Consider the following 26,333-nt stretch of genomic DNA (forward strand, 5'->3'; position numbering starts at 1 on the left):
TTTTATTTAAACTTTGCATACATTTTGTTGTATTGGATGAATATAATATACAATTTAAATCATATTAGTTTTTATTTTTATAAATTAATAAAAGATTATTAATTTATTATATAATTCTTTTATTTTCTTCGTTCCGCCATCTGTTTAAAGAAACATAAACTACAATGAATGATATTTACATGTGAATTGTGATGCCATCTATTTGAGTATTAAAACAATAGTTCGTAACTATAATGGTAGAAAATTGAAAATACCTGCTATAAGTAGACCCTGCATTATTTTGACGTACTTCTTTTTTCAATGTCATAATATGTCATTCATTTTGTTGTACTACAATTGAAACCTTATGCATTTATGATAAGTACTATATTGACTTGTATTTAAAAAAATATAGTGTTTTTCGGAATCGCGTTTTGGAATGATTGAATTAGTACCTTATGTAGTGACTCATAAGTTTCATATTGACTTGTATTAAAAAAATATAGTGTTTTGCTGAATCGCGTTTTGCTTTTGGAATGAATTAATTAGTGCCTTAAGATTTGAGACATAAGTTTCATTTTGACTTGTAATATAGGGTTTGGCCGAATACATGGTTTGAATCCGATTCATGTACGATTTGCCCGATTCAGTCACATCGGCAATATAGTGTTTCAGAAAATATATAGATGCCGAATGTTTTGATATATAGATTTTGATATTACTGCAATATATAGATTTAATATCTATATATGTTTTGTATCGTCCATACCTATTGAAAATTTGAAAGAGCGCAGTGACAATATCAGCTGAACAGAATTTGGCAAAATTTCGAATTTTGTATTTTAAATAAACTTTGTTCATCAAGTTGATAAAAAATATCAACATTAGATATTCTAATATATTTATTACAGAGTTATGATGGAGTTATGCTTCTACAAGTATGAAGTAACTAATTAAACTGTTAGGATAAGTGAACAATAACTTGAATAACTTGTATTCGAAAAATGCCGCGTAAGTTACTCTTTATTTTATATACAATTTTATTTTTATGTCTATTTTAATCTATTACTAGATTGCCAACATTTGTATTTAGATATTCCATTTTTTTGCCGTAAGTTTTCTAGTTTTTTATTGATATAAAAAATATTTTTAGGTTAGGTATATTCCTCTTTTTAAAAAAAATGTTGTAGGGGATCAGAAGACCCGGCAAAGCAACCTATAACCATTACATTATCTTCTCTCTGCCGTGACGACCTGACGATCTGGGTTCAAATTTATACTTAAATTAAATCGAGTTTTGTTTTAATTTGTTGTAGGTTACTCTAACATTCAACTGTATCAAGTGAACATAGCGGATGGATTCGCCAGTGACTGTGATGAGCTGGTGCACAGGTGCCTGCAAGTTCCAACATTAGACTTTCAGGAGTTCTCCAAGATATGGAAGGCAATGAACTTTGATTTGCTCTATCTGTGAGTACATCCATACAATCATGTTGTTATCAACCTATATTCAGCTCAATGCTATTTTTTTATTTTATAATTATTGTAATTGTTATTTTGTTAAGAAGGTCTATAACAGGGTAGGCGAACCTTTATGCATCAACGTGCCATTTTTTCTAAAAAATGTTTAATGGGGTCATTGGCGTGCCATCAAATAATTTTGACTTTCTGATTATTTGGAGAATAACAATAATAAATACTATCAAAACTCTTTATGAAATAAAGTAAACAAAAGAGGTACATTTTGGAATGTTTTTATTACACGCATAAATTAAATTATTGTAAAATTAGTGTGACTTCTGTTGCTGCAGGTTAGATGACAAATAATTTATGTCAAATACCTACTTTACACATGTTTTATGATCGGCGACGTGCCCAAAATATTGTGTCGCGTGCCATTGGTTCGCCTACCCTGGTCTATAAGCTATTTCTGTACATGCCATTCGTTTTTTGTTTAATTTTTCTTATTTTTGTTTATTTTTACTGTGGTGTTTTGTTTCTTTTTAATTTTTATTTATTTTTCATTATTTTGAATAATTTTTGAAAAATTCCTATTAATTTCAGGGGCAGGACTTCAAGTGCAGAAATAGCTGAGTTATCAGAGGAATTGGTTAACACAGCTAAACGTTACATGGTTAAAGATACAAGCTATTTTCAGGTACAAAAATCTATAACTATACTAATATTATAAAGAGGTAAAGTTTTTATGTTTTGTAGGAGTTAATCTCTAAATCTATTGAACTGATTTTGAATATCCTTCTACCACTTGAAAGCTACATTATTTATGTGTGGCATAGACTCCCTGTTTTGTCACAGGAATGTGAACTATGTGGGTGAAACTGGTATGTACGTACGGTACCCCCAGATCCCCAAGACTGTGATGGACTTGCCAATGCACAACTTTAAGCAATGTGTTAAAAAACATTTACTTAGTCGAGGTTACTACACTATTGATGAGTTCCTTAACGACAAAGGTGCTTGGAGGCCATTGGATCAGCTTCCACCTTCACACAGGAAATAAAACTATAAGAAATTGTAATTTAATTGTTATCAAATGTAAATTATAATACTGTATGACTTATTCAAAAGAGCAACTGTTGAGTTTCTTACCGGTATCTTCTCAGCAGAACCTGCCTTCCGAACCGGTGGTAGAATCTTTACAAATAGTCAACTGACGTGTCAAAAGTGCTTGTAAACTGAGCCTTCTTGAAATAAATGAATTTTGAATTTTGAATTTTGTACAATATTAAATATTGTAAAAGTATACATATTAAATTTTAATATGTATACTGTTACATACTTATAAATAAATGTCACCATAGAAAATGATAGCTTTTCTTTAATAATGATAATAACTGACTTGAAAGTCTAGTAGTTAGCCTATATGGATTGGGCTCTTTTTCTTGAGGTAGCAACTCTGCCTTGGTTTGGTCTTCAAGAGGTCCCTCTCCCTGTATCACATTGACCATTTACAACTATTATGATCCACTAACTAGATTTTTTGGCTACAGTTCCTTAGCTTGTTGCCCACGCGTTGGCTTTGGATCCTGTTCCTGGATTCCAAAGAGTTGGAATCTTGGTGGGAAGTTGCACAATTCAGCTGTGTTGCAACTACACTATAAATAACGATGTGGTTTTTGATCACGAGATCCTGGGTTAATTTAAACAAATTTAAAATAAACAATAATCAATATTGTTTGTATTAATTTGCTATGAGTCAACTACCTTACTTGGATCTTCTAGTAATAGTTGTTTTTTTTTTTTGTTTTATTGATCTCTTGCAATCAGTCGATAGACTATGAGCAGAGGAGTTGTAGGGAGATTTGGCGGTTAGAAGCAACCTTCCCCAGCGGGAGAAGCTTGCTTCTAACCGCCAAATCTCCCTGAAGCCATATATATGTATGTCATATGTGGCTTTCAATCAAGAATTTGCCGTCTTTTCAAGCGTCGAATCGCCTGTGGTATCGTAATAGTTGTTGTTAATGAATTGATTATTATCACCCTAAGCCCGCCAATCCGCATTGAAACAGATTGGCAGGGGTAGATGTGGTCTAAGCTCCATATAGACCTTGCTCTGTAGTGGGCCATTCGAATAGTCTGATAATGATGATACCCAGTTATTGATAAATGCAACCGTTTGCAGGAGTCTGTAGCAGGGCTATTTCTTGTGTACAGCCTGCTACACCTGCAGCCATTCAGCGGCTTCGCGTATCTGACGCTGGTGCCCGCTGACGTGCGGGCGGTGACCAGGATCGAAATGGTGGCGCGGCGCGAGCGCAGGCTCGACATACTGTACATACTGGGCGAGGTGCTGGTCAAGTGGACGCAGTACCATGTGGTGGAACGGCCCCGGGGGATGGAGATGGTCATCAGGAAGTATTTGGAAGGTACGATCTGTTTATAGGATAGTCTGGGCCTGGTGAGGTGAGGACAGTGACCAGGATCGAGATGGTGGCGCGTCGCGAGCACAGGCTCGACATACTGTACATACTGGGCGAGGTGCTGGTCAAGTGGACGCAGTACCCGGTGGTGGAACGGGCCCGGGGGATGGAGATGGTCATCAGGAAGTATTTGGAAGGTACTATCTGTCTATAGGATTTTCTGGGCCTGGTGAGGTGAGGACAGTGACCAGGATCGAGATGGTGGCGCGTCGCGAGCACAGGCTCGACATACTGTACATACTGGGCGAGGTGCTGGTCAAGTGGACGCAGTACCCGGTGGTGGAACGGGCCCGGGGGATGGAGATGGTCATCAGGAAGTATTTTGGAAGGTACAATCTGTCTATAGGATTGTCTGGGCCTGGTGAGGTGAGGACAGTGACCCGGATCGAGATGGTGGCGCGGCGCGAGCGCAGGCTCGACATACTGTATATACTGGGCGAGGTGCTGGTCAAGTGGATGCAGTACCATGTGGTGGAATGTTTATAATTCATGTATTGAAAAGAGTCACGTATAATGTAAGGAAGCTAAAACTATATGAACTGTCATCTAATTACGATAAAAGGTTTTTAATAGATTTTGTAATTTTATAATCTTATTTATTTAGCAAATATCCAGACAAAAAGCTTTTTTTTTTATTCTTTACAAGTTAGCCCTTGACTACAATCTCACCTGATGGTAAGTGATGATGCAGTCTAAGATGGAAGCGGGCTAACTTGTTAGGAGGAGGATGAAAATCCACACCCCTTTCGGTTTCTACACGGCATCGTACCGAAACGCTAAATCGCTTGGCGGTACGTCTTACCCGAATGTCTCATAAAATCAATATATTCAAACTCACATAACATTTAACTAAATATGCAAGTACTAATATTGTGAACTTGAAATACCAAGTGATATGGTTCTATATAACATGCATTAAGGAAGATTGCACTTGCAGGTTTCACGTTCAGTTTAGACAAACGCGGCGTGCGGCCCATGGGCGTGTTCTACCGACAGAACGAGGAGCTCGACCACATCCGGGACCTCGGCTCCGTCACACGACAGTACCTCCTCGCCAAGAAGGCACTCGTTGGTAACAATATAGACAGAGAGCCAGTGAACCCTCAGACCAATTATAGATGGACCTGTATCGCACTCACAGTCACGAACAAAATTGTCTGTCATTTTCTGAAGAAAATGGGCTTAGATTTGGTATATATTTTATACTAAAGTACGGTTTTTGCCCGTTTTTTACACAACTCAATTGCACAAAAAGGTATTTTTACGGAGCTCTTTAACCGACGAACACGATTACAACTATTAAAGATCGATTCTATAGGGACAGTTTTTATAATCGCATTAAATCTTTGATCATATACTTTGACAGAAAAGTAATGTCTAGCGAGGCAGGTCCTATACAATAATTGGTCTGAGCAGTGAACCCCAGTCCTTCGTCTTTTTATAAAAGCTAAAAGGATATGTCCCAATTTTTTATCCAAGTGTCAACTAAGCAGAACAAATTATTTTTATCTTAAAAGAACATAAAATATAGGGCTTAAAACACAAAATAAAAATATTTTTTGAACCCGCATTTTTTTAAATTAATTAATTGGCTGTTTTGAACACTTCTACTAATTTGTAGACTTTGTGGAATGGTGAAATTCTGAAAATTATTTTCTCAACAGCAATTTGTATCTTCTATCCGTAAAAAATACTATTGACCTGCTTATGAATTATAAATAATAAAGGCCAATTTTGGCACATGCCCTTTGCCAATTATGGAATTTGGACCATGGTGACTTGGGAAAGTAGCAGGTTTTAAGGATCCAGACCCTCAAAAGGCGAAGACGAAGGGTTGCCATCTCATCTATAGTAGGATCATGAGCTCACAAACTTTTATAAAATTACGAAGGTCATGGGGTTCATGGGTTCTTAGCTAATACTTATAATACTTATTTTTACATTATTATATATATATATTTTTATCAGAGTTTCTATGAACGTTAGAGTTATTAGGCATTGTGCTAGAATGCTAAATCGCTTGGCGGTACGTCTTTGCCGGTAGGATGGTAACCAGCCACGGCCGACGCCTCCCACCAGCCAGACCTGGACCAATTAAGAAAAACTCAACTTCCCAGCCGGGGATTGAACTTAGGACCTCCGATTTGTAAAACCACCGAGCATACCACTGCGCCACGGAGGCCGTCAGAGCTGGACCAAAGCCATTTTCCTCTAAAGGTGTATAAAAAATCCGCTAGGAACTGCACTGGGGGAGGTACAAATAGACATAATGACCGACAAATTATAGTAAGCGACACTTTTATCATTTGTGTCAATTTTAATACAATTAACATTTTCAAAGGGTAAAATTTTAAAACTAGTTTTACTAAAGATAACGAACCGATAATGTACCCGTCTGTATTGTAACATCTTTATCCTAAGTGTAAAAGAATTTTATATTTTTTGGCGCAAGCGGTATTAGTTAATATGGGATTAGACTTTTCCTGGGAAGATTTAATACAGGTCCATAGCTGACAGGTTTTGAATTCTCTATTGACAACAACGTCGAACGTATGTGTGTAGGATATAGTACATTGTTATACAAGGGGCTAAAAAAAACCCATTTTAAACGAGGTATTTTTAGGGCACGAGCGCGAGTTTCGCCTAAATAGAAACAGAGTTTATAATGGGTTTAGCCCCACGTTTTACACAATACTTTTCACTACGATTGCGAGAAAATAACATAACTCGGTACAGTATTCAATGTTTTATTTTATTTGAAAATTAAATGTAGGTACAAAATGCTACAACTTTGGATGTTAGGGGAGATGCTTTTACCCGGTAATTTAATTTCCAACTACTGTGATGTTGAACAATGAGTATGAGGAGTAAACATGGGAGATATTTTTTTAAAAAACACCATCCGTAAGTGAATGCGCTTGTTGTTCTTTTCTCCACTTCTTTTTTCTCTTCCACAGTGGTTGTCTGGAAGAAATCGCTCTTTAGCGATAAGACCGCCATTTGTACATTATAATTCTTTCTTCTTCTTCTTCCAGTTATTAAATTTTTCGTAAGTAGGTGTTTCATTCGTAAGTCTTTTTTGAACCATCTCCAAATTAGGGTCACCATTCTTATTAGATGAAGACCTAACAATTAATTTTGCTATACATGTAAATTACGGTCACAAATTCACAATGAATTTCTTTAAAAAAATCAAGTATGGATTTTATGGGTTTCACCAGCTTCACTACTGTGCTTTTTTTTTATTCTTTACAAGTTAGCCCTTGACTACAATCTCACCTGATGGTAAGTGATGATGCAGTCTAAGATGGAAGCGGGCTAACTTGTTAGGAGGAGGATGAAAATCCACACCCCTTTCGGTTTCTACACGGCATCGTACCGGAACGCTAAATCGCTTAGCGGTACGTCTTTGCCGGTAGGGTGGTGACTAGCCACGGCCAAAGCCAAACCTGGACGAATTAAGAAAATCACAATCTGCCCAGCCGGGGATCGAACCCAGGACCTCCGTTTTGTAAATCCACCGCGCATACCACTGCGCCACGGAGGCCGTCAAAAAGCTTGTAAAGACTCTGTATGATCAGTACTCTGTGCACGGAGTGAAGTTGGCGCTTTGTGTCAGGCGACGCGGCCAGCATGCCGAGCCTGCAGTACATCAACAGCAACCTGGCCGTCGACCTCAACGCGTCGCTGCGGAAACTGGTCAGCGGCGTCGCCGAAGACAGCGAGCCTGAAGTCATCAACGGTAATTTACTTTTTCATTAAATGACAACTCCTTGACTGGAACATCGTATGATCGGATGATCACACACACAGTCACAGTCTAAACTAAAGGTAGGCGTCCACATTTTCGCATCGTATCGGACGCATCGCATTAAATGGATTTTGAATTTTACGGTACACAAAATCTGTTTGATACGATCCGTACGATGCGGATCAGTGGACGTACTTGTATAACATTCTATACGAAAAATGCTAATATCCGATTGATGCGATGCATCCTACCTACACATATCCGACAATATCATGGGAGACTAAAATTCCGAATTATGTGGTCCACAGTATAAAACTGAATAATATTAGGACCTAATAAATAGCTATGTCGTTAGTCTGTACGTCGTAGAAGTAGGTGCGAGAGGACTACCAGCAAAATCTCTCTATGACTTGCTTAAAGACCTTGGCCTCTCTAAGACTGCAGCTAGTTCTATATTAGAACGGGTATCCAAAGCTGCTCTAATAAGATCTTACCAAATTTGGCTAGGCAGGGAGTGGTACTTAACTGTCAAGGACGTCCTTAATCCTACAACATGGTGAATTTGGGACAGTTTCTTAAATTGTATATAAATTAAGAGTATGCTAATAGTAAAGCAATTTTGTAAAAGGAACAGGGTATCTGCGATCATTACTTTCGGAGCTACAGGGATTTAAAGGGTCAGATTTGAGACGCTGCCGCGGATACCTGAAATACGCCCCATACAAAATGGTACGAATTAATGACGTCGTAGGTACTTATGTACCTACGACGTCATTAATTCGATCGTTACATTTGTATGGCCGTTCAAACAAAATAACTAATATCTTTGTTATTTGTGTGTTTTTGTTTATAGTTCATTTATTTAAAAATGTCACTTTTAATGTAAGGAAGCTAAAACTGTATGAATTTTCATCTAATTACGATAAAAGATTTTTAATAGATTTTGAACTTTTATAATCTTATTTATTTTGCAAATATCCAAACAATCTTTGCTTTTTATGTATAAGTTAGTTAACATTGACCTTATTTAGCCGAATGTATCATAATAATCAATATATTCAAACCTAGTCATCATCCCCATTTACTTTTTTATTAAATGACAATTCCTTGAGGAATATCACAGTCTAAATCATTGGTTCCCAAAGTGGTCCAGATGGACACCCAAGGGTCCACAGGAGTCTCAACAGGGTTCTACATTGGCGTGACAAAATTGGGGTTCACGGTTCGTAAGCGGGGGTCCATGGAATTTTATCCAGTTTCACACTGAAAGAGCCGTTTTCTAAATAAATCAAGTTAAAATTTATTGCGTTTTCTAAATTCGATAAAAGATTTTTAATAGATTTTGAAATTTTATAATCTTCTTTATTTTGCAAATATCCAGAGAATCTTTGCTTTTTATGTATACATTAGTAAATTGATACATTACATAACCTTATTTACCCGAATGTATCATAATCTATCTATACTTATAATAAATCTGTAGAGAGGTCAATTCTGTACATGAAATATATTTCCAAATTAACTATCAGGGGGTGATTAGTGATCGATACTGATGCCAAAAATGCAATCAGTAAAATTTTTATCTGTCTGTCTGTCTGTCTGTCTGTCTGTCTGTATGTTCTTTATAGAAACAAAAACTACTGGACGGATTTTAATGAAACTTGGTACAAATATTCTACATACTCTTGGGCAGGTTATAGTATACTTTTCATTACGCTATGATCAATAGGAGCAGAGCAGTGAAGAGAAATGTTGAGAAAACGGGAGAAGTTACTCAATTTTTTAAGCTTCCGTCGCGTGTACAGCCTTAATGGTTAAAGCTACATGGAAATCATGTATCACGGAAATGTTCTCCTTAAAATTATCTATAAAAACACAACAGCATATGTATGTCTACCTTTTATGGTTGACTCACAATAACACGTGTAACTCCCGATAGCTTAGTAGTTCGGAGCTTTCTAATTACATTTGTCTACTCTTGAGTTTATAACACTCATCCCTAACTAAAAAAGGTAACATTATTACCTATTCAATAAAAAAAGAATCATAAAAATCGGTAAAGAAACACCAAAGTTATTCAAGAAATACGCTAAGCCATCGCGCGTGAATACTAATTCATGCTTTAAGGATTATTTTTGTGTAACGGTTGCCGCGCTCGATGCGTCTCGCGGGAGGGGGGGGGGGAATAAATAAAGAACTGCAACCTTAATGAGTAGGGTAGGGGTAGGGTAGGGTAGGGTAGGGTAGGAGTAGTGTAGGGTAGGGGTAGGGTAGGGTAGGGGTAGGGTAGTAGTAGGGTAGGGATAGGGTAGAGTAGAGGTAGGGTAGGGTAGGATAGGGGTAGTTGAAAGTTTACAACGACTTTCACGCGGACGAAGTCGCGGGCGTCCGCTAGTAATCAATATAATCAAACCTAGTCATCATCCCCTATGGACACGGCACTCGCACAAAATTAATGGAATGCAAATATATTTCGTCCCTAACGGCCAGTTTCTTCATCGTAAGTAACAATCAAAGTAACGTCATAAAGCAAAAGTGACGGTAAGAACGTCACTTTTGATCTTTCTTGATCTAGAATCTTTGAATCACGGAAAAATAAAGTCTTCTTTACTACTTACTATTTTTACTGTTACTTTAGCTTTACATGAAGAAACTGGCTGTAAATGTGCTACATTTAAATAAAGTATGATGTTGTTATAGATTCGTCATCAGAAAACGAAATGAACGGCACAGAGGATCGTTCGAACAGAGTGCAAGCCATAAAGGATAGAGCTATGAAGAACTCAGTCGGCCCTATGAACCATCTCACTTGTGTAGATGACAGGTATTGCTATTGTTTCATTATTATCAGCCGCAGACCAATTACCTTTTATTGGAAACTCAAATTCAACAACAAAAAAAAACAAAAAAATTTTGGCTGGCTTCGGCCGTGGCTAGTTACCACCCTACCGACTAAGACGTACCGCCAAGCGATTTAGCTTTCCGCTACGACGTCGTGTAGAAACCGAAAGGGGTGTGGATTTCATCCTCCTGTGGTGTGTTACATACACACGCCTTTAACTATCCTTGCATTTTAAAATACGTAATCGTAAGAATATTGATATCGACGAAATATTGCAACTGGCACTTCGCACTTCATTAGTAAGCTACTTCATGATATTTATCAATGAATAAGTTTGGCTAGGTCATAATATAAGGGACACAATTTAAGATCTATTTACCTACAAAAGAAATATTTTTTACTCCGAAAATATTCATTTTAGAACACATGTTCCTTAGACATTTTTAATTAATTTTCCTTAAAGAATATAACCCTAGAGTTATGTGAATTACTCCCGAGCACCCTGTATACTAGCCAACGTCCGCGTGGAATTCAGTTTTTCACAAATCCCGCGGGAACCATTTTTTTTTTCCGGGATGAAAAGTAGCCTATGTGTTAATCCAGAGTGAAATCTATTTCCATTCCAAATTTCAGCCAAATCGCTTCAGTAGCCGCAGCGTAAAGGAGGAACAAACATACACACACACAAACTTTCGCCTTTAATATTAGTGATATAAATTTAAATAGATATATTTTTTATTTTTCAGAAATAAAATAATAACCAGCCCGAAAAAGAAGGATCTAAAGAGACCGACTGGAAAAATAAAAACTGACAATCACACCAAACCGGTCACCACGTCACCAAAAAAGAAAAAAGTGAAACCGAGGAACATATTGTCTAGAAAAAGAATACTCAAAGGAAACTTTGTCAATAGCTCAGGCAGTTCCGACAATTCAGACAATGATGACGACTTGGATATAGATGAGTTCCATAAAGAAGATGAAACGACAGAACGAGAAATCGAACCCCAAACCGAGAACCAAGATATAGAAGTAAACCCAACAAACTTACCACTAATACTGAAACCAGGTGATTTGGGGAACGACATAGAAATCGAAATTATAGATTATTCCGATCTAAAAACTAAAACTGATGAAACAGCCAATTCAAAATCTGATGATACAGCCAAATCAAAATCTGATAAAACAGTCAAATCAAAATCTAATAATACAGCCAAATCAAAAACTGGTGTGGCAGCAAAATCAAAAACTAATGGAACAGCCAAATCAAAAACTGTTAAAAAAACCAAAACAAAAACTAAAACTAAAACCAATACATATGAAAGTTCTAGCACAGACGACGAGTCACTGGTTATTTCAGCGGCAAGAATAGTACATAAAACATACAGAAAACGGCAGCGTAAAGATGAAAAATCAGAGGAAAAATTATTGCCAGTGAGGAAAAAAGAAAAGAGGGAACTTGTCCGACGAGACATGAAGTCAAAGTTTAGAAGAATGGGAATGTTGCCTGTCGCCAACTTCGAAAATGAAAAATAAATATTTTTTTGCTGTGGTAACATTGTGTAATAGATTCCTTTAAAGCGCTTAAAACGACCCAAAAAAAGGCACAAATCAATAATGTTCCAATCATCATTAAGCTTCTTTAAATCAACAAGAACACATTAATAAAACCTGGCTTAAAAAAAATCGGTTGTCTGTAAAGTCGGGTTCGAAAATACTGACGGAATGGTTTTTTCAAAAGATAATGTTTTCTAAAATACTGTTTAATAAATCTTCATAGACCAGAATATACTTTATTTCTTGTAAAAAAGTTGGCAAGCCGCAGCCGGCTCCATCGAATTATAAGACGTTGTCACGTCAAAAATGGAAAATTAAAGCCAGTGCAACTAAATCAAGCCACTTAACATTTACACTGAAAAAGGGAAATTGACCACCTTTGAAACTAGACGAGACCATCTTATCCCACCATTGACCTCATATAATAAAAGGATGCACAATCATGTAGAAAACTTCACTTAATAACTGGCCCTTTTTGTTTTGACAGCTTTAGAATTATTGGTAAAGAAAATTATACAAGGCCTTTAAATTTAGTTCAATATTCAATAAAATCCCAAATTCAACCTTAAGAATTTAATTTAAGGTTGAATTTGCAAATGCCACTACTTGAATTGAGTGCCAAGAAGTTGTGTTTGGCACTCATTGAGTGGGGACGTTTTTTTATTGCCGATTGTGCAACCACTTCTTAAATAGGAGATTGATGTATCCCACCAAACAACCGTACAATACATAGGTTTTCTGTACGCCTAGCATGCAACCAAAGATAACTCGTGATAAGAAATAGACAAAATTTCGATTAATGGCTGCGGAGTAGCCCCAGTCCTATCTCTTTTTAACCGACTTCAAAAAAGAGGAGGTTCTTAATTCGGCCGGTTTTTTTTTTTATGTATGTACACCGATTACTCAAAGACGCCTCTACCGATTTCAAAAATTCTTTTTTTGTTTGAAACGGTATAGTCGCCATTTGGTCCCATTGCCATCATGTCAAGATCTGATGATGGAATCCTGGAGAAATTGAGGGGAACTTTCGAAAATTATATGAGTGTTTAGTGTGTTCGAAAACTTTTCCATTTAATACTTTTAAGCACTACAATTTCATGAAGGTTTAAAATCGATCTGATGATGGAGCCATAAAACAGACGAGGGAACTCCTCGGCGATTTATAGCAGTTACCTTGTGTTTGAGCTTGTTTAATTTGTATTAATGAGAACTTTCCACATATATAGGTTATTTATATATATTTTTCGCTTTTTAGTTTAGTGGGTACTAGGTTTTCAAGTCGGTTGTATTTTTTTTATAAAATTTTTATTATGTCACGACGCCATGAAAGTGATAACAATATCTCCGATAGTTGATTGACTTTTGTCTATTTATTTGTCATTTGGTCTCATGTTAGGTCTGAATACGATAACTAAAATTAACTAGAGCTATTACATTAAGGCGAAACGAGACCAAGCCGAAATAAAAGGAAAACTATAGTCTTATTGGAAGAAAATCCTCACTAAACCTATAAAACTCAGACCTCATACCCCTGAGTCTAAGCTAGAAAACAAGCTAAATGTGTCATAAAACCAGTATGGACAATTGGACAAACGGTATTCAACTCTGGGGTTCTGCAGCCCAGTTAATTGATATACTTCAGCGCTTCCATTTTAATTGAAATCTATACTAATATTATAAAGCTGTAGAGTTTATTTGTTTGTATGATTGAACGCGCTAATCTCAGGAACTACTGATCCGATTTGAAAAATTCTTTCAGTGTTATATAGCTCATTTGTCGAGGAAGGCTATAGGCTACATATTATCCCCGTATTCCGACGGGAACGGGAACCACGCGGGTGAAACTGCGCGGCGTCAGCTAGTACTTTATACATTCTCCTGGAAGGACGCTACATCATGACTGTGCTGAGCCTGAAATAACATACTTAGCAGTTGATCGGATTAAGCCGGATTTATATTTGTCGGACGTGTCGTGTCGTGACGCATCAGAACAGAATCGGTATCATACATTTTGTATGCGGCACATCAGAAGCCATCACGACATGTCACAACACATATGTGTAAACGGTGCCATAAAAAATGTATGATACCAATTTTGTTCTGATGCGTCACCACACGTCATACAAATATAAATCCTGCTTTATGGTCTAGACATGAGATAAAATATTCACAGCCAGTGTTAGGATGTGTCCAAATGCCGCAATGAGCTGAGCATACAGTAATGGTTCCTTGGTGACTACGGAACCCTAAAAACTGTGCCAATGTTATTGCAAGTAATCAATGTTTAGTCATCACTTGTCACTATATGTGGCAAATACTTACAAATTATGGCGTAAATATGTTCCTGTATATCCACTGAGTCATCGTCACATCTCACATCTTTTTATTAACCTACTGTAGGAAATAGTAGTCTGGATATGACGTCAGGTGTCGCGACTTGTTTCCGTAAAGAGTGAGGAGATAGAGAGGGGTACCGATTCAGTGTGCTCGTGGCGTTCGAGCCATCCACATTTTTTGTTGTGTAATTCTTTATGGGGTACTTGGGATACGCGGGGAGAGTGACTTGAGTACATTTTGGTACCACACACATCATTTTTTTTTTTTTTTGGATTTAATTTAATCATTAGTTTAATATCTTTAAATTATTAGTTTACTATATTTTTAAAATTTCTGTCTTTTGTTTTAGGTATTTGTTGTCTTTTGTGTATTATGTGTGTGTGTGTCCAAATAAAATAATTTTCTTTCTTTTCTTTCTTTCTTTCTGAGTGAAAAAGTGGAGTGTTGGTTAACTGGAAAGGGCGCTTTTAACTACACACAACGTTCACAAGTGCGTGACTCCACTCAAGGTCATTCTCTGCCATTCTAGGGTATTATTTTGGTTACAGTTTAATTTGTTAAAGTTGTTCTGACAAATGTTATGAACCTTTTGCTCGACGTTGGTTTTCTTATTTTTATAATCCACTTCTGAGTCTGTTAAAACTATTTATTTTGTAACTGTCAATATCTGTTTTATTTATTATTTCTAATTTCTATTTTTAAAATGGTTGTATACGTTACTTTGGGTAAAGATGACGTCATGTATTTAATTCTAATGCAGCCGTGTAATGGTATCATAAATACAATCTCTATATTTTTCATACTCCAAAAAACTTCGTTATGAAAATTGTAAATAAATTGTGTAACAATGTAAATAATTATGATTGTTTTATTTATTGGTTCCTATAGGTTTTCGAAGTCTGTGACAGTTGAAAGAAAATCCATGGGTCATGGATTTTTCCATCACATTTCCATGGGATTTATGAAAAATTTAATTTCACGGTAACGAAGTTGCAGGCAACCGCTAGTCAATAATATAAACTATATTGTCAGCAAATCCACCCTATAGTTACGCCACTAGGTGATGCTATTGAAATACTTTTTGGGACAGGAATTATTACTTTAATAAAATTACTTCTTTTCATTCTATATCTTTATTTTACCGCAAATAATGCTATTGAAACAGTATGTGCACAATTCTGCTTATTTAGAAGACAGTGAAACGGCAAAATTAAGATAGAGACTATTTAAGGCAAATTCAAGATTTGTTCAAGTATTATTAAGTATCTATATAAATCTATATCTACCAGGATTATAAAAAAATATCAATTAGTCTCAATTAGTAAAAATTGTTACAATTTACTAAAACAAGTATTGCATGAAAATATAGTCATTAGTTTATTTTACATTTCCACTGTCCACAAACAGGAATGTTTTGCAAGTTTTTGATAATTGGGTAACTATAATAATATAGTGGATTTTGCCGCCCGGGGCCAATTCGAAATTTGTATGCTGGTCATGGCCATGAAGCCCCCCCATAGATACACCACTGATAATATTGATCCATAAAACCAATATGAAATATATATATATGATGCAAAAACTATATAGATTAATGTTTAGAGCTATTTCATGGAATTCATCAAAAAAGTTGCTGCAAAGGCCAAAGACATTTCAGTCTTACTAAATCAGATTCTTTATGTACTACCCTCATAATAGGATCCGGTTTCCATTTGGACAACTGTTGAATAGTCTAAGAGCGAGTGCACACATCCAATTATATGTTGGCCAACTATCGAACTTTATTTTTTATTCTTTCAAAGTAGGGAAGTGATAATGTAGTCTAAAATGGAAGCAGGCTAATTTGTTAGGAGGAGGACAAAAATCGCTTTCGGTTCCCCGTACCGGAACGCTACTGGACGTTTCAAAAGTGCTTGTATACTAGCTTATTCGAAATGAATTTTGATTTGATTTAGTGCCAACCCACTCTAAGACCAGGGTCACCGCCCACCGGTTACGTAAGTAAAATCAGCTGTTCTCTCGAATTTGGTTGACGCTCTCCGCGCGTCTCATTTAGTAGTTTAGTCTGCGATTTACTCAACCAACTTACAATTGTACGTGAGGTGAGGGTGCTCTTATCGTAAATTTTGATCCGAATAAATAAGGCTTTATTTTTTTACAATTCTGGTATTAGCTTTTTAATTATAGATTAGTTAGTTTCATAGTGTATTATGACTATAATATTTCGCAGGCGAAGACGATATTTTTATAATAGGAGTCTTACTAAAATAGATAATATAAAACATTGATTCTAAAAATTTTAAATTAAATCAGGCAAGTCAAGCTAAATAAATAGATCCTTAACATTAAAAAATATACATGTCTATGAATACATTTTTTTTGTTTGGTGTCCGTTAGGCCTTACATAATTTATTTCACTAACTAAAACTAAATTAAACTTAAATTTATTGTGAAAATAATATCACCATACTGTTATTACATTATAAATTATTATTATGTATTAAACAGATCAGAAAATGATGTAAAAAAATCTCTAACCGTAAACATTATTTTCCAGAAGGTGAGTCGAGTTATTTTATGTTTATGTCGTATGTTAGGAGTTTACTCCTTAAGAATCGATTTTTCATATATACCTACAGTATGAAAAACATGGGCAGTAAAATTCAACGAAATCGAATGACAGCGTTACTTTTTTGTGCGCAACCTATTCTGCGCACCTTTCACCGTGAGCTGCCGCCAACAGCGCGCATATGCGTACGGGCGCGCACGCCGCGGTTTGCTGCTCCTCGGTTGCGCACCATTCACATTTCAGGCGTAGGTATTGAGACGTTCATATTGGGCAACATAAACCAATTTAGATAGTCGATCTGAAAGAGTAATATCAATTTGTGCGTCGGAGCTGACAAACACATTTTTTTTATTCTTCTTCTTTTTCAATATTCTAAATCTACACATTGCATGCACATTAAAACTACACTATCACAATTGTTAACAACCTCTAACATTTAATTATACAGAATAATGTTTAATTTGAACCAAGGAAATCTAAAAATACTTTGAATTCTAGTCACCAATAAGTAGGTATAATATTATGAGAAACAGACACAAGGTAGGTACTTAAACAAGGCCTGTTGGACTATTTACTGACTTGGTGCCTTTTGGAGGATAAAGTCCTTCTCTGTAAATAAGTATATGTTTACATTATAATTTCACCAAGTGATTCAAAAATACCATTGAGCGATTCAAAAATTCCGTAAGGTTACGACCAAATCGTGGCTCCTGCGACCGCGGTGCTACGATGTAAGCTGACTATCAGAAAACTACGCCGCGGTCTGACCGTGGCTATCGGAAAACTACGGCTGGATGCCGCGGTCTGGCCGTGGCTATCGGAATACTACGGCTGGACGCCGTGGTCTGGCTGTAGCTTTTGGAAAACTGCGGTCTGGCGTTAGCTTTCGAAAAACTACGGCTGGACGCGGCAGTCTGGCCGTAGCTTTCTTAAAACTACGGCTGCACGACGCGGAATGGCCGTAGCTGTTGGAAGACTACCGAATAATACCGACGAATATTAGTTCTTTAGAGGCTTTTTTTGCATTGTCTAATGAAGGCTGATTCAGTAAATTGTCCAACTAGTCTTATGCTGATTGGTTGATCACAATTTAGCAATAAAATATCAACAGCTGATATTTTTAGATTTAAAATATAAAAAATTATGTTAAACTTTGAAACCAAGATTCGGACTACTCGAGAAACATTTATGAACATGAAAGACAATTTATATATTTTATTATCTAGCCTACAGTTAATGGCTATGGAGAGAATGTTAAATTTCTAAACATTAATTGAAACTGTTTATATTTTCGAAAACATAACAATGTTTTTGCTAATTTCATAAATACCCTGGAAATTTAGGCTTAGGTACAAAATATAATATTAATAGATTAGATCTCAATACATTTTTTTTTTAATGAAATAAAATTAGGGATATATACAAATTTGTAAACTAAAATCAATTGAACAATTCCATGATAAATTGCAAAATTTTAGGTACTGATTTTTTTTTTAAAGGCTTAATATATCTGCGGAATGTTACAAATGGAATAAAATCAATAAAAACTGCGAAATAATATAAAATTATAAATCGCAACATCCAATTTGTACTTTGTTGTCGTGAATGCTAATATATTGTAACTGGACACTAGACTATTTGTGTCACTCGCTAAACTTTTTAATTTTTACTTAATTTTTTAAAATAACTTGACATTAACGTCATTTATTTGTGATCACGATATTTGTGACGAGAAAGTCTACGAAATTTTTAACAGATTTCATCCTGTTTTCTCTCAAGGTAAGTTCTCAATTTTCATTTCGTTCCACTATCGCTAATTCGTCGTCTTCGCCCGACGTGTTCGTTTTAGTTTCGTAATGCGCTAAATTGGCTTCCGACGAACCGTTACTGGATTCGTGAGACCGGGGACTTACGCTGGTTTTCCTAACGTACAAGACATTGGAGTCCAATCTGTTGAGATCGTTGAAAGGCACCCCATACGCACTTCCGTCTGATATTCTGTTCAGTTTGTGTATTTGTTCTCTCAGTTCACAAACTTGACTGTACAGTTTCTTATTCTCTCGCAATATCGCTATATTTTCAGTTTCTAAAAGCTCCCGTTTGCTCCACTGAATGTTGTTCTCCGATTTGAGCCGCTCCACTTCCATTTTGTACTCTGCTATTTTCTCTTCCAAGACTTGCTTCGCAGCTATTTCGTCCTGCAATTCGTTTTGCAACCTCTCCACTTCGCTGTGACTAGAATCTGAGCCTAGAGTCCTATCGTTGTGTGTTAACTCAATTTTAGTGTTGTGCAGTTCAGCTGTGAGAGATTCTATTTTCGTCAGCAGAAAGGCTTTCTGATCCTTTTCACTTTGCAAACTTTTACACGCTTCGTCTAACCTCAGTCGCAGTTCACCTAATTTATTTGCGAGGACATTGTCTACGTTTGCAAATTTGTGAGAATCAAGAGAAGCTCTCTGCCTCATAGACGGTTCATTAGGTGAAACATAACCTATACCTTTTCTCCTCAACTCTACGCTGTCTTCTGCAGTTAAATCACCTGAAACTATTCTACTCTCACCTATGCTCAACAGTTTTTCGTTATCTTTTTTCAGCTCTACCAACTGTTGATCTAGATCACCTTTCTCAGTTTTTAATACTGCCACTTCTTTAGTTAGGGCGTCAACTTTGTTCTTGAACTGTTTGGCTTCGTCCCTGGCTTTGTTTCGTTCGTTACGTACCTTGGTCCATTTATCTCTCCAGTTCGACGTGCAATCTGACCACCAGCGCATGGTTTTTTCCATTTGCGTGGCGCGAGCTCTCGCCTCGTCGAGTTCACGTTGGTAGAGCGCTTCCTTCGCTTCCCAGTCCGTGTTCGTGTATCGCATCGAACTCGCATCGTGGTCGCGACTGCGTCGGTGGCTGCCTCCTTGTGAACTCTGCGCCATGTTTCATTTATAGGGCACTGGAACCAAAGATAAAGATTTCATCAATGCAATTTTCTTAATATTATAATTGTGAAACAAGATTCTGGTGATACACTGACAGCAGATAATAAAAAAAGATTGAGTATAGTAGATATAAACAGTACCACCACATGGATGGTTGTTACACCACCAACTTCCCAACTCCAGGCTAAGAATTATCACTGTGAATTTCTAGGAAGAAACAAAGCTCCATATTTTATAACCTGACCCAGGACTTTGTTCTGTAAAACCACAAAGACTAACCACACATTTTCAATGGTCCACTTTTAGCCAAGCCTCCCTCATAGGGAAGGGATGGTTACTCAGATAAGACTGAAATCGAAAAGATATGGAATTTCTGCCCTTTAGCCAATGGTCACACCTGAACACCTTAAAAAAAAAAAATAAGGCTAATGGGAAGAAAATGATGTTTCATTTTCAGTATGAGCTGTCCCCCACCCAGCCCGGAGGTCTGCCCACAAGTGTGCCCTCCCCCGCCGCCACCCCAACCTTGCTATGTCAAGCCGGTTATGAGATGTCTACATCATGCGCAAACTGTCAGAACGCTGTGGGAGGCTATGCTTCTATGTGCTGTAGGTGGTACCTGTGTCTATTTTTTCATTGGGGTACCGAGAAAAGCTGCTTACAGAGATTTTTATGCGTAAGTATTGATTTCTAATTGAATCACCATCATTATCCACCTATTTTAATAGGACCACCCTCTATATAGTAAAGCTTAGACCCACCACAGTGTTCCAATTAGGCTGCTTAGGATGATATTAAATTTCTTAACTACCACTGTTGTTAAAAAATGGTTAATAACTGCAACTGACGTCTTGGGTCAAAACTCATTATAATGCCTCAGACACATAACGAAAACGCCTCGCTGCAGGACAAGCTTACTGTGAGTCATCACCTCTCTGAGTGCTCGTCAGCAATGGCTTACTTCGCTTCAGATGTCCTAGAGCTGGTGGACATTTTTGGGTAGGTATTTGAGGCAAGTTGAAAGTCACTTTTGTCTCCTATGCTACCCTAACATAGAACTAGAGATCATTCAGGGAAGCAGTGGGCATTTTTTTTGCAAAAAAAAATTTTATTTATAAAATGTCCTCCAGGCAATCTGTAATTTTTATACTCTAATGAACATTAATAAAAAAATAAGCTGGCTGGACAGTCTCTCAAAACTTGAACTGGTGCTTATTTAAATATTTACGCATTTAACTATGATGATAAGATACAGTCCTAACCGCTAAATTCTCTATAACATTGTAAATGGAATTGATGGAAAACTAATTGTTTTATTCAACAATAATATAAAAAATAGGTTAGGGGCGGGGTAGGGTTGGGGTAGGGGTGGGGTAGGGTAGGGGTAGGGTAGGGCAGGGGTAGGGTAGGGGTAGGGCAGGGGTAGGGTAGGGGTAGGGTAGGGGTAGGGCAGGGGTAGGGTAGGGGTAGAGGTAAAGAAGGGTAGAGTAGGGATAGAGAACAAGTGCACTTATGTCAAAACGAAGCTTGACCGGGTCCGCTAGTATGATAGATACTATAGATACCTACTACAAACCACCGCAAAAAACAATCACCAAACAAAACAATGCCAACAGAAAACAGATAAATAATATGCACAAAAAAACCAAATATTATCAAATTTACGTTTATTTCGGACTATTAATATACCTAATGCCAATTTATAAGATATATACAAATGGGTTGACAAGTCTTTCCCTCCGTTTATCCACCGGGGATATTATATCCACCGACGTGCCCATGCGCGGTGAGTGGATAAAACGAGTGTGGGGGATAAACGTTTTATCCTCTCCCCGTGGATAAATTTCTCCCTTGCCCGTGCTAGCCCTGCTGGAGGACATTTTATAAATAAAATTTTTTTTTGCAAAAAAAATGCCCACTGCTTCCCTGAATGATCTCTAGTTCTATGTTAGGGTAGCATAGGAGACAAATTATTATATATATTATTTATTCAAATTTTTATAATAATTTCGGTTATAGATTTTAAGAAAGAAAATTTTAAGGAATTCAATAAATTCTGTAACACAACACTTTCGTTTCAATTTGTCAAACTATTAGTGAATGTAACAAGTTTTATAGTAAGTTGTTTATGACAACAACAGAAGAAAGCAAACAATGTGTCCGCTGAATGAAGCGTGGCAATTGGCTGGGAGTAGCCAATTAGAACAACTTGCCACGCTCCGTCTCTATCTGATATTATCCGATACTTTTATTTTGGATTTGGTTACGGTTACAGATAATTTTTTATATCGGATGTCCAATAGTTACGGTTACGGAGCTCCCTAACACTCCTGGTAACCAGTCATGCCCAAAGCTTACCAGACTAGACTAGAGCCAATTTTGAAATTATAAAATCCTAAATTAACCTGACCTGGGATTGAAACCCAGGAGGGTTTCAATCTCAGCTCAGGTAGAAAATCATGTCAGAGAGGTCATCAAAAATCTTGTCTTCCTCTTGTCATATTCTTAGGATAGGATGTTGTATAGAATTATATTATTGTATTATATATTACTGAATTATATTATTGTATTGATGTATTATAGAATTATATTATTTGAAGCTCAAACCTAAGACAACAACATGACAGTACTTTTAAAGTGTGCAAAGACGGTTTACTCCTATTACTAAACCTCCCTCTTTTAACTCCACAATCCTCCCCTCTCATCAAGAGTAATTATGAAGCTGCTTGATGAATCATTACAAAATCCAGCTTTACAGGGCTAGCGTTCGAAATCTTGCTAATCTTCCGGCACGTTAATCTTGGTTTATTGACTAAAATACCTATTGACAATTCTGTTTACCAATTCTAATTCTTTAATCATATTTTAGTCTAAATGTTTCATGTATAATTATCAAAAAAGTGGTGATAAGACAATAAAACAAAGAAAATTACTGCAAACATTTGTTTACATAAAGCCCCTGAAAATGTTTTGAGAGAATGTATTTTGAAATGCAACATACCCCGTTTAGAACATCACACGAACGTACGAAATATTCTTCTCCAGTCTCACTCACAATAATCACTCTTGTATCAGCTAATTTAATTTGTAAATATTTTACATTACTGAATTTGGAATTTCTTTCGATTTCATTTCACGATCACGATTTTTTTTCGAAATTAAATGCGAATGAGTATGATGAATCGAATTCGATATCGATTAACGAATGAATCGATTAAAATTATTTTAAATCCAAATGCCAATTCAACTTCATTTGACATTTGTCTAAGTCCAACTCTCGCACACAGACAGACCACAGACTACCTAATGAAGTAATCTGTGCATTACGCAATAGTTCTTTATCTATGGACCAACAAAGAGTAATAATCAGAATATTAGTACCGACCGAACCGATAATTTTGCAGTCACAGATTAATAGATACTTGTATTTTGCAGTTCACCTTCACCTTTCAACCTTCTACTTTTTGACGAGCTTCCGAGTCTTAGACCATTAATAACTATTAATTAATTTATTATATTATTATTATATGATTAATTAATTATTAATGGTCCATTAATAATTATTAATGGTCTAAGTTCCGAGTGGACAAAAACTTAAAGTTATACTGTAACTTAATGTTACGCGTACGCCTAGTTCGAATTAATTTAATATTTTAGTCCAGTCGTCGAGTCGAACAATTTTGGGCGGTAAATCCAAAAAATGTTCGTACTCGACTAAAATACTAAAGTAGGCCGAACTAGGCCTTAGATTATGAAGATAACAGAATAGAGAATATCCAGAATGAGTCTTTACAAGCCGCGTAGTGAAGCCGTCCATAAAAATTTTAATAAAAAAAATTCAACCGACTTCCAACTCAAAAAATAACTTTAACTAAAAAGCAAAAAATAACATCCTACCTATGTGCTACCTTCTGATCAGTTTGAGGGCGGTGCCAAGCCAGTGATGTTTTAATTAAATACGTTTAAACTACAAAATTTCTGTGTTTATTCCAGAAACAGCTTCAATTATAACACGACACTGGCTTGGCACCGCCTTCAAACTGATCAGAAGGTAGCACATAGGTAGGATGTTATTTTTTGCTTTTTAGTTAAAGTTATTTTTTGAGTTGGAAGTCGGTTGAATTTTTTTTATTAAAATTTTTATTTTTTTATTTTTAGTGTTAGCATACCCACTGCGTGTGTCACAACCTATCTAAGTGGAAAGTTCTTATCAATACAAAATTATCAAGTCCAAACACAAGGTAGCTACTGTGAACCGTCGAGGAGTTCTCTTCACTGTGCTTCGTCTTCATCACCAGACCCTTAATACAGTCGCAATACATCTAGGTGGAAAGTTCTCATCAATACAAATTTATCAAGTCCAAACACAAGGTAGCTACTGTGAACCGTCGAGGAGTTCTCTTCACTGTCCCTCGTCTTCATCACCAGACCCTTAATACAGTCACAATCCTTCTAGGTGGAAAGTTCTCATCAATACAAATTTATCAAGTCCAAACACACGGTAGCTACTGTGAACCGTCGAGGAGTTCTCTTCATTGTCCCTCGTCTTCATCACCAGACCCTTAATACAGTCACAATCCATCTAGGTGGTAAGTTCTCATCAATACAAATGTATCAAGTCCAAACACAAGGTAGCTACTGTGAACCGTCAAGGAGTTCTCTTCACTATCCGTCGTCTTCATCACCAGACCCTTAATACAGTCACAATCCATAGAGGGGGAAAGTACTCATCAATACAAATTAATCAAGGCCAAACAAAAGGTGACTGCTGTAAATCCTTGACGAGTTCCATCGTCTGTGTTTCGGCTCCATCATCAGACCAACTCCAAACCTTCATAAAGTTGTAGTGGTTTAAAATACCTTATGGAAACACTAACAAACGTACTAGCCGTCTCTACAACTTTCGAAAGTTCCCCTCAATTTCTCCAGGATGCCATCATCAGATCCTGACATGAAAAAAATGGGACTACCCTGGAAGTAAACCCTACAAAACAAAAAAAGAATTTTCAAAATCGGTCCATAATTGACGGAATTATTGATGGACATACATAAAAAAAAAAAAAAAAAAACATACATACAGCCGAACGTAGAACCTCCTCCTTTTTGGAAGTCGGTTAATAAAAAACAAACGTCACGCATGCATCTTCTTGACATCCACTTAATGTGTCCTTTTGTGCAGTTTTTTCGTTGCCGTGGTTGCCGTGTGTACCAGGCATTAATCTATACTTATAATCAAACTAGTCGAAATCTATACATTTTACTTATACCATTTGTATCAACAAACGTTAGCGTGGCATAGAGCACTACTACCTTAACTATGTAAATATACTGCGCTTACCACTACGCCACGGAGGCCATCATAATTAACACGTTTATTTCTTAATAAACTTTCTTTTTGCAGAAGGGCAGAATTTGAGGACTGGGGAGACGAAATGGCTAGAAAAGGTTTATTTCAATCAGTACCAAAAGAAGGCTTGAAAGACAATCAGCAAATGAAATCGAAATAAAACAAAAATGGATTATAATGCAATTCTTATTATAATATGAATTTTATTAGTCACCTTACGCATATTAGATACTGTTAATAAAGTATTTGGATCTTTAATATTTTTATATTAATATATTTGCTGAGCAGAGTAAACCACACGAGTTGATAGGCGACTGACAGGCATCAAACCTATCGTAGTATTCTTTTAAAATTATAGAAAGTCATACAAGTGCGTCCCACTGATCCGCATCGTACGGATCGCAATAATTCACATCTATGACTAGTAACGCCACGCGGTTTCACCCGCGTGGTTCCCGTTCCCGTAGGAATACGGGGATAAAATGTAGCCTATAGCCTTCCTCGATAAATGGGCTATCTAACACTGAAAGAATTTTTCAAATCCGACCAGTAGTTCCTGAGATTAGCGCGTTCAAATTTCAAACAAACAAACTAACTCTTCAGTTTTATAATATTAGTATAGATTTACTAAGAAGCGTATAATTAAAAAATCCGTTTGATGCGATGTGTTTGTAATGTACGATGCGGTTAAGTGGACGCCTACCATAGCAAAATATAATTTGGTAATTAATTAATTTACATTATTTATATCTCATTTTGATAAGTTGGGTTAACTGGTGGGAAATTACCATTGAAAATTTATAGAAAATGTTATCGAACATGGAACAGGAAGTGAATCGTGTCCTCAAGTTTTTTGGCGGTAACCAATTAAATTCGTCTCTAATTTTTTTTAAACATAGAGATTAAGTTCTGCACCAATCACTGAAAAGTTGCAGTGGAGCATAAAAGTTTAGACTTTGTAATGCAGTATTGAAGTAATTTTATCATTTAATAATTTAAAAGAAAACAAAAAATAATGAACGATTAAATTTCAGGACTTGAAAAAATATTCTTCTAAAAAACTATAATACTTTAATTTAT

General features: G+C 36.4%; 3 protein-coding genes across 3 annotated transcripts; 2 read left to right on the plus strand and 1 right to left on the minus strand.

The window, feature by feature from the left end:
* Positions 1 to 350: 350 nt before the first annotated feature.
* On the plus strand, positions 351 to 12,304 carry LOC112050253 (uncharacterized). The gene is made up of 8 exons (XM_024088475.2): positions 351 to 990; positions 1,296 to 1,449; positions 2,044 to 2,137; positions 3,623 to 3,866; positions 4,858 to 4,992; positions 7,540 to 7,662; positions 10,372 to 10,495; positions 11,260 to 12,304. Exons 1-8 carry the CDS (start codon positions 984 to 986, stop codon positions 12,047 to 12,049), a joined length of 1,671 nt encoding a protein of 556 aa, XP_023944243.2. The 5' UTR covers positions 351 to 983; the 3' UTR covers positions 12,050 to 12,304.
* Positions 12,305 to 16,557: 4,253 nt separating this feature from the next.
* On the minus strand, positions 16,558 to 23,144 carry LOC112050254 (coiled-coil domain-containing protein 102A). Its single transcript, XM_024088476.2, has 2 exons — positions 22,908 to 23,144; positions 16,558 to 19,920 (listed from the first exon to the last, which is right to left on the minus strand). The coding sequence occupies exon 2, from the start codon at positions 19,901 to 19,903 to the stop codon at positions 18,764 to 18,766; it is 1,140 nt and encodes a 379-aa protein (XP_023944244.2). The 5' UTR covers positions 19,904 to 19,920; positions 22,908 to 23,144; the 3' UTR covers positions 16,558 to 18,763.
* LOC128199297 (uncharacterized) lies at positions 19,941 to 25,462 on the plus strand. The gene is made up of 2 exons (XM_052888256.1): positions 19,941 to 20,582; positions 25,308 to 25,462. The coding sequence occupies exons 1-2, from the start codon at positions 20,365 to 20,367 to the stop codon at positions 25,411 to 25,413; spliced, it is 324 nt and encodes a 107-aa protein (XP_052744216.1). The 5' UTR covers positions 19,941 to 20,364; the 3' UTR covers positions 25,414 to 25,462.
* The last annotated feature ends 871 nt before the right edge of the window (positions 25,463 to 26,333 follow it).

The sequence above is a fragment of the Bicyclus anynana genome, chromosome 2 (genome assembly GCF_947172395.1).
Source record: "Bicyclus anynana chromosome 2, ilBicAnyn1.1, whole genome shotgun sequence".
NCBI lineage: Eukaryota > Metazoa > Arthropoda > Insecta > Lepidoptera > Nymphalidae > Bicyclus > Bicyclus anynana.

Excerpts from the sequence above, each read along its gene's own strand:
- LOC112050253 (XM_024088475.2), top strand. Across the intron at positions 1,450-2,043 it reads AACTTTGATTTGCTCTATCT|GGGCAGGACTTCAAGTGCAG; the intron begins GTGAGTACATCC and ends TATTAATTTCAG. Across the intron at positions 3,867-4,857 it reads CATCAGGAAGTATTTGGAAG|GTTTCACGTTCAGTTTAGAC; the intron begins GTACGATCTGTT and ends TTGCACTTGCAG.
- LOC112050254 (XM_024088476.2), bottom strand. The coding sequence starts at position 19,903 with ATGGCGCAGAGTTCACAAGGAGGCAGCCACCGACGCAGTCGCGACCAC.
- LOC128199297 (XM_052888256.1), top strand. The coding sequence starts at position 20,365 with ATGAGCTGTCCCCCACCCAGCCCGGAGGTCTGCCCACAAGTGTGCCCT. Across the intron at positions 20,583-25,307 it reads GCTTACAGAGATTTTTATGC|AAGGGCAGAATTTGAGGACT; the intron begins GTAAGTATTGAT and ends TTCTTTTTGCAG.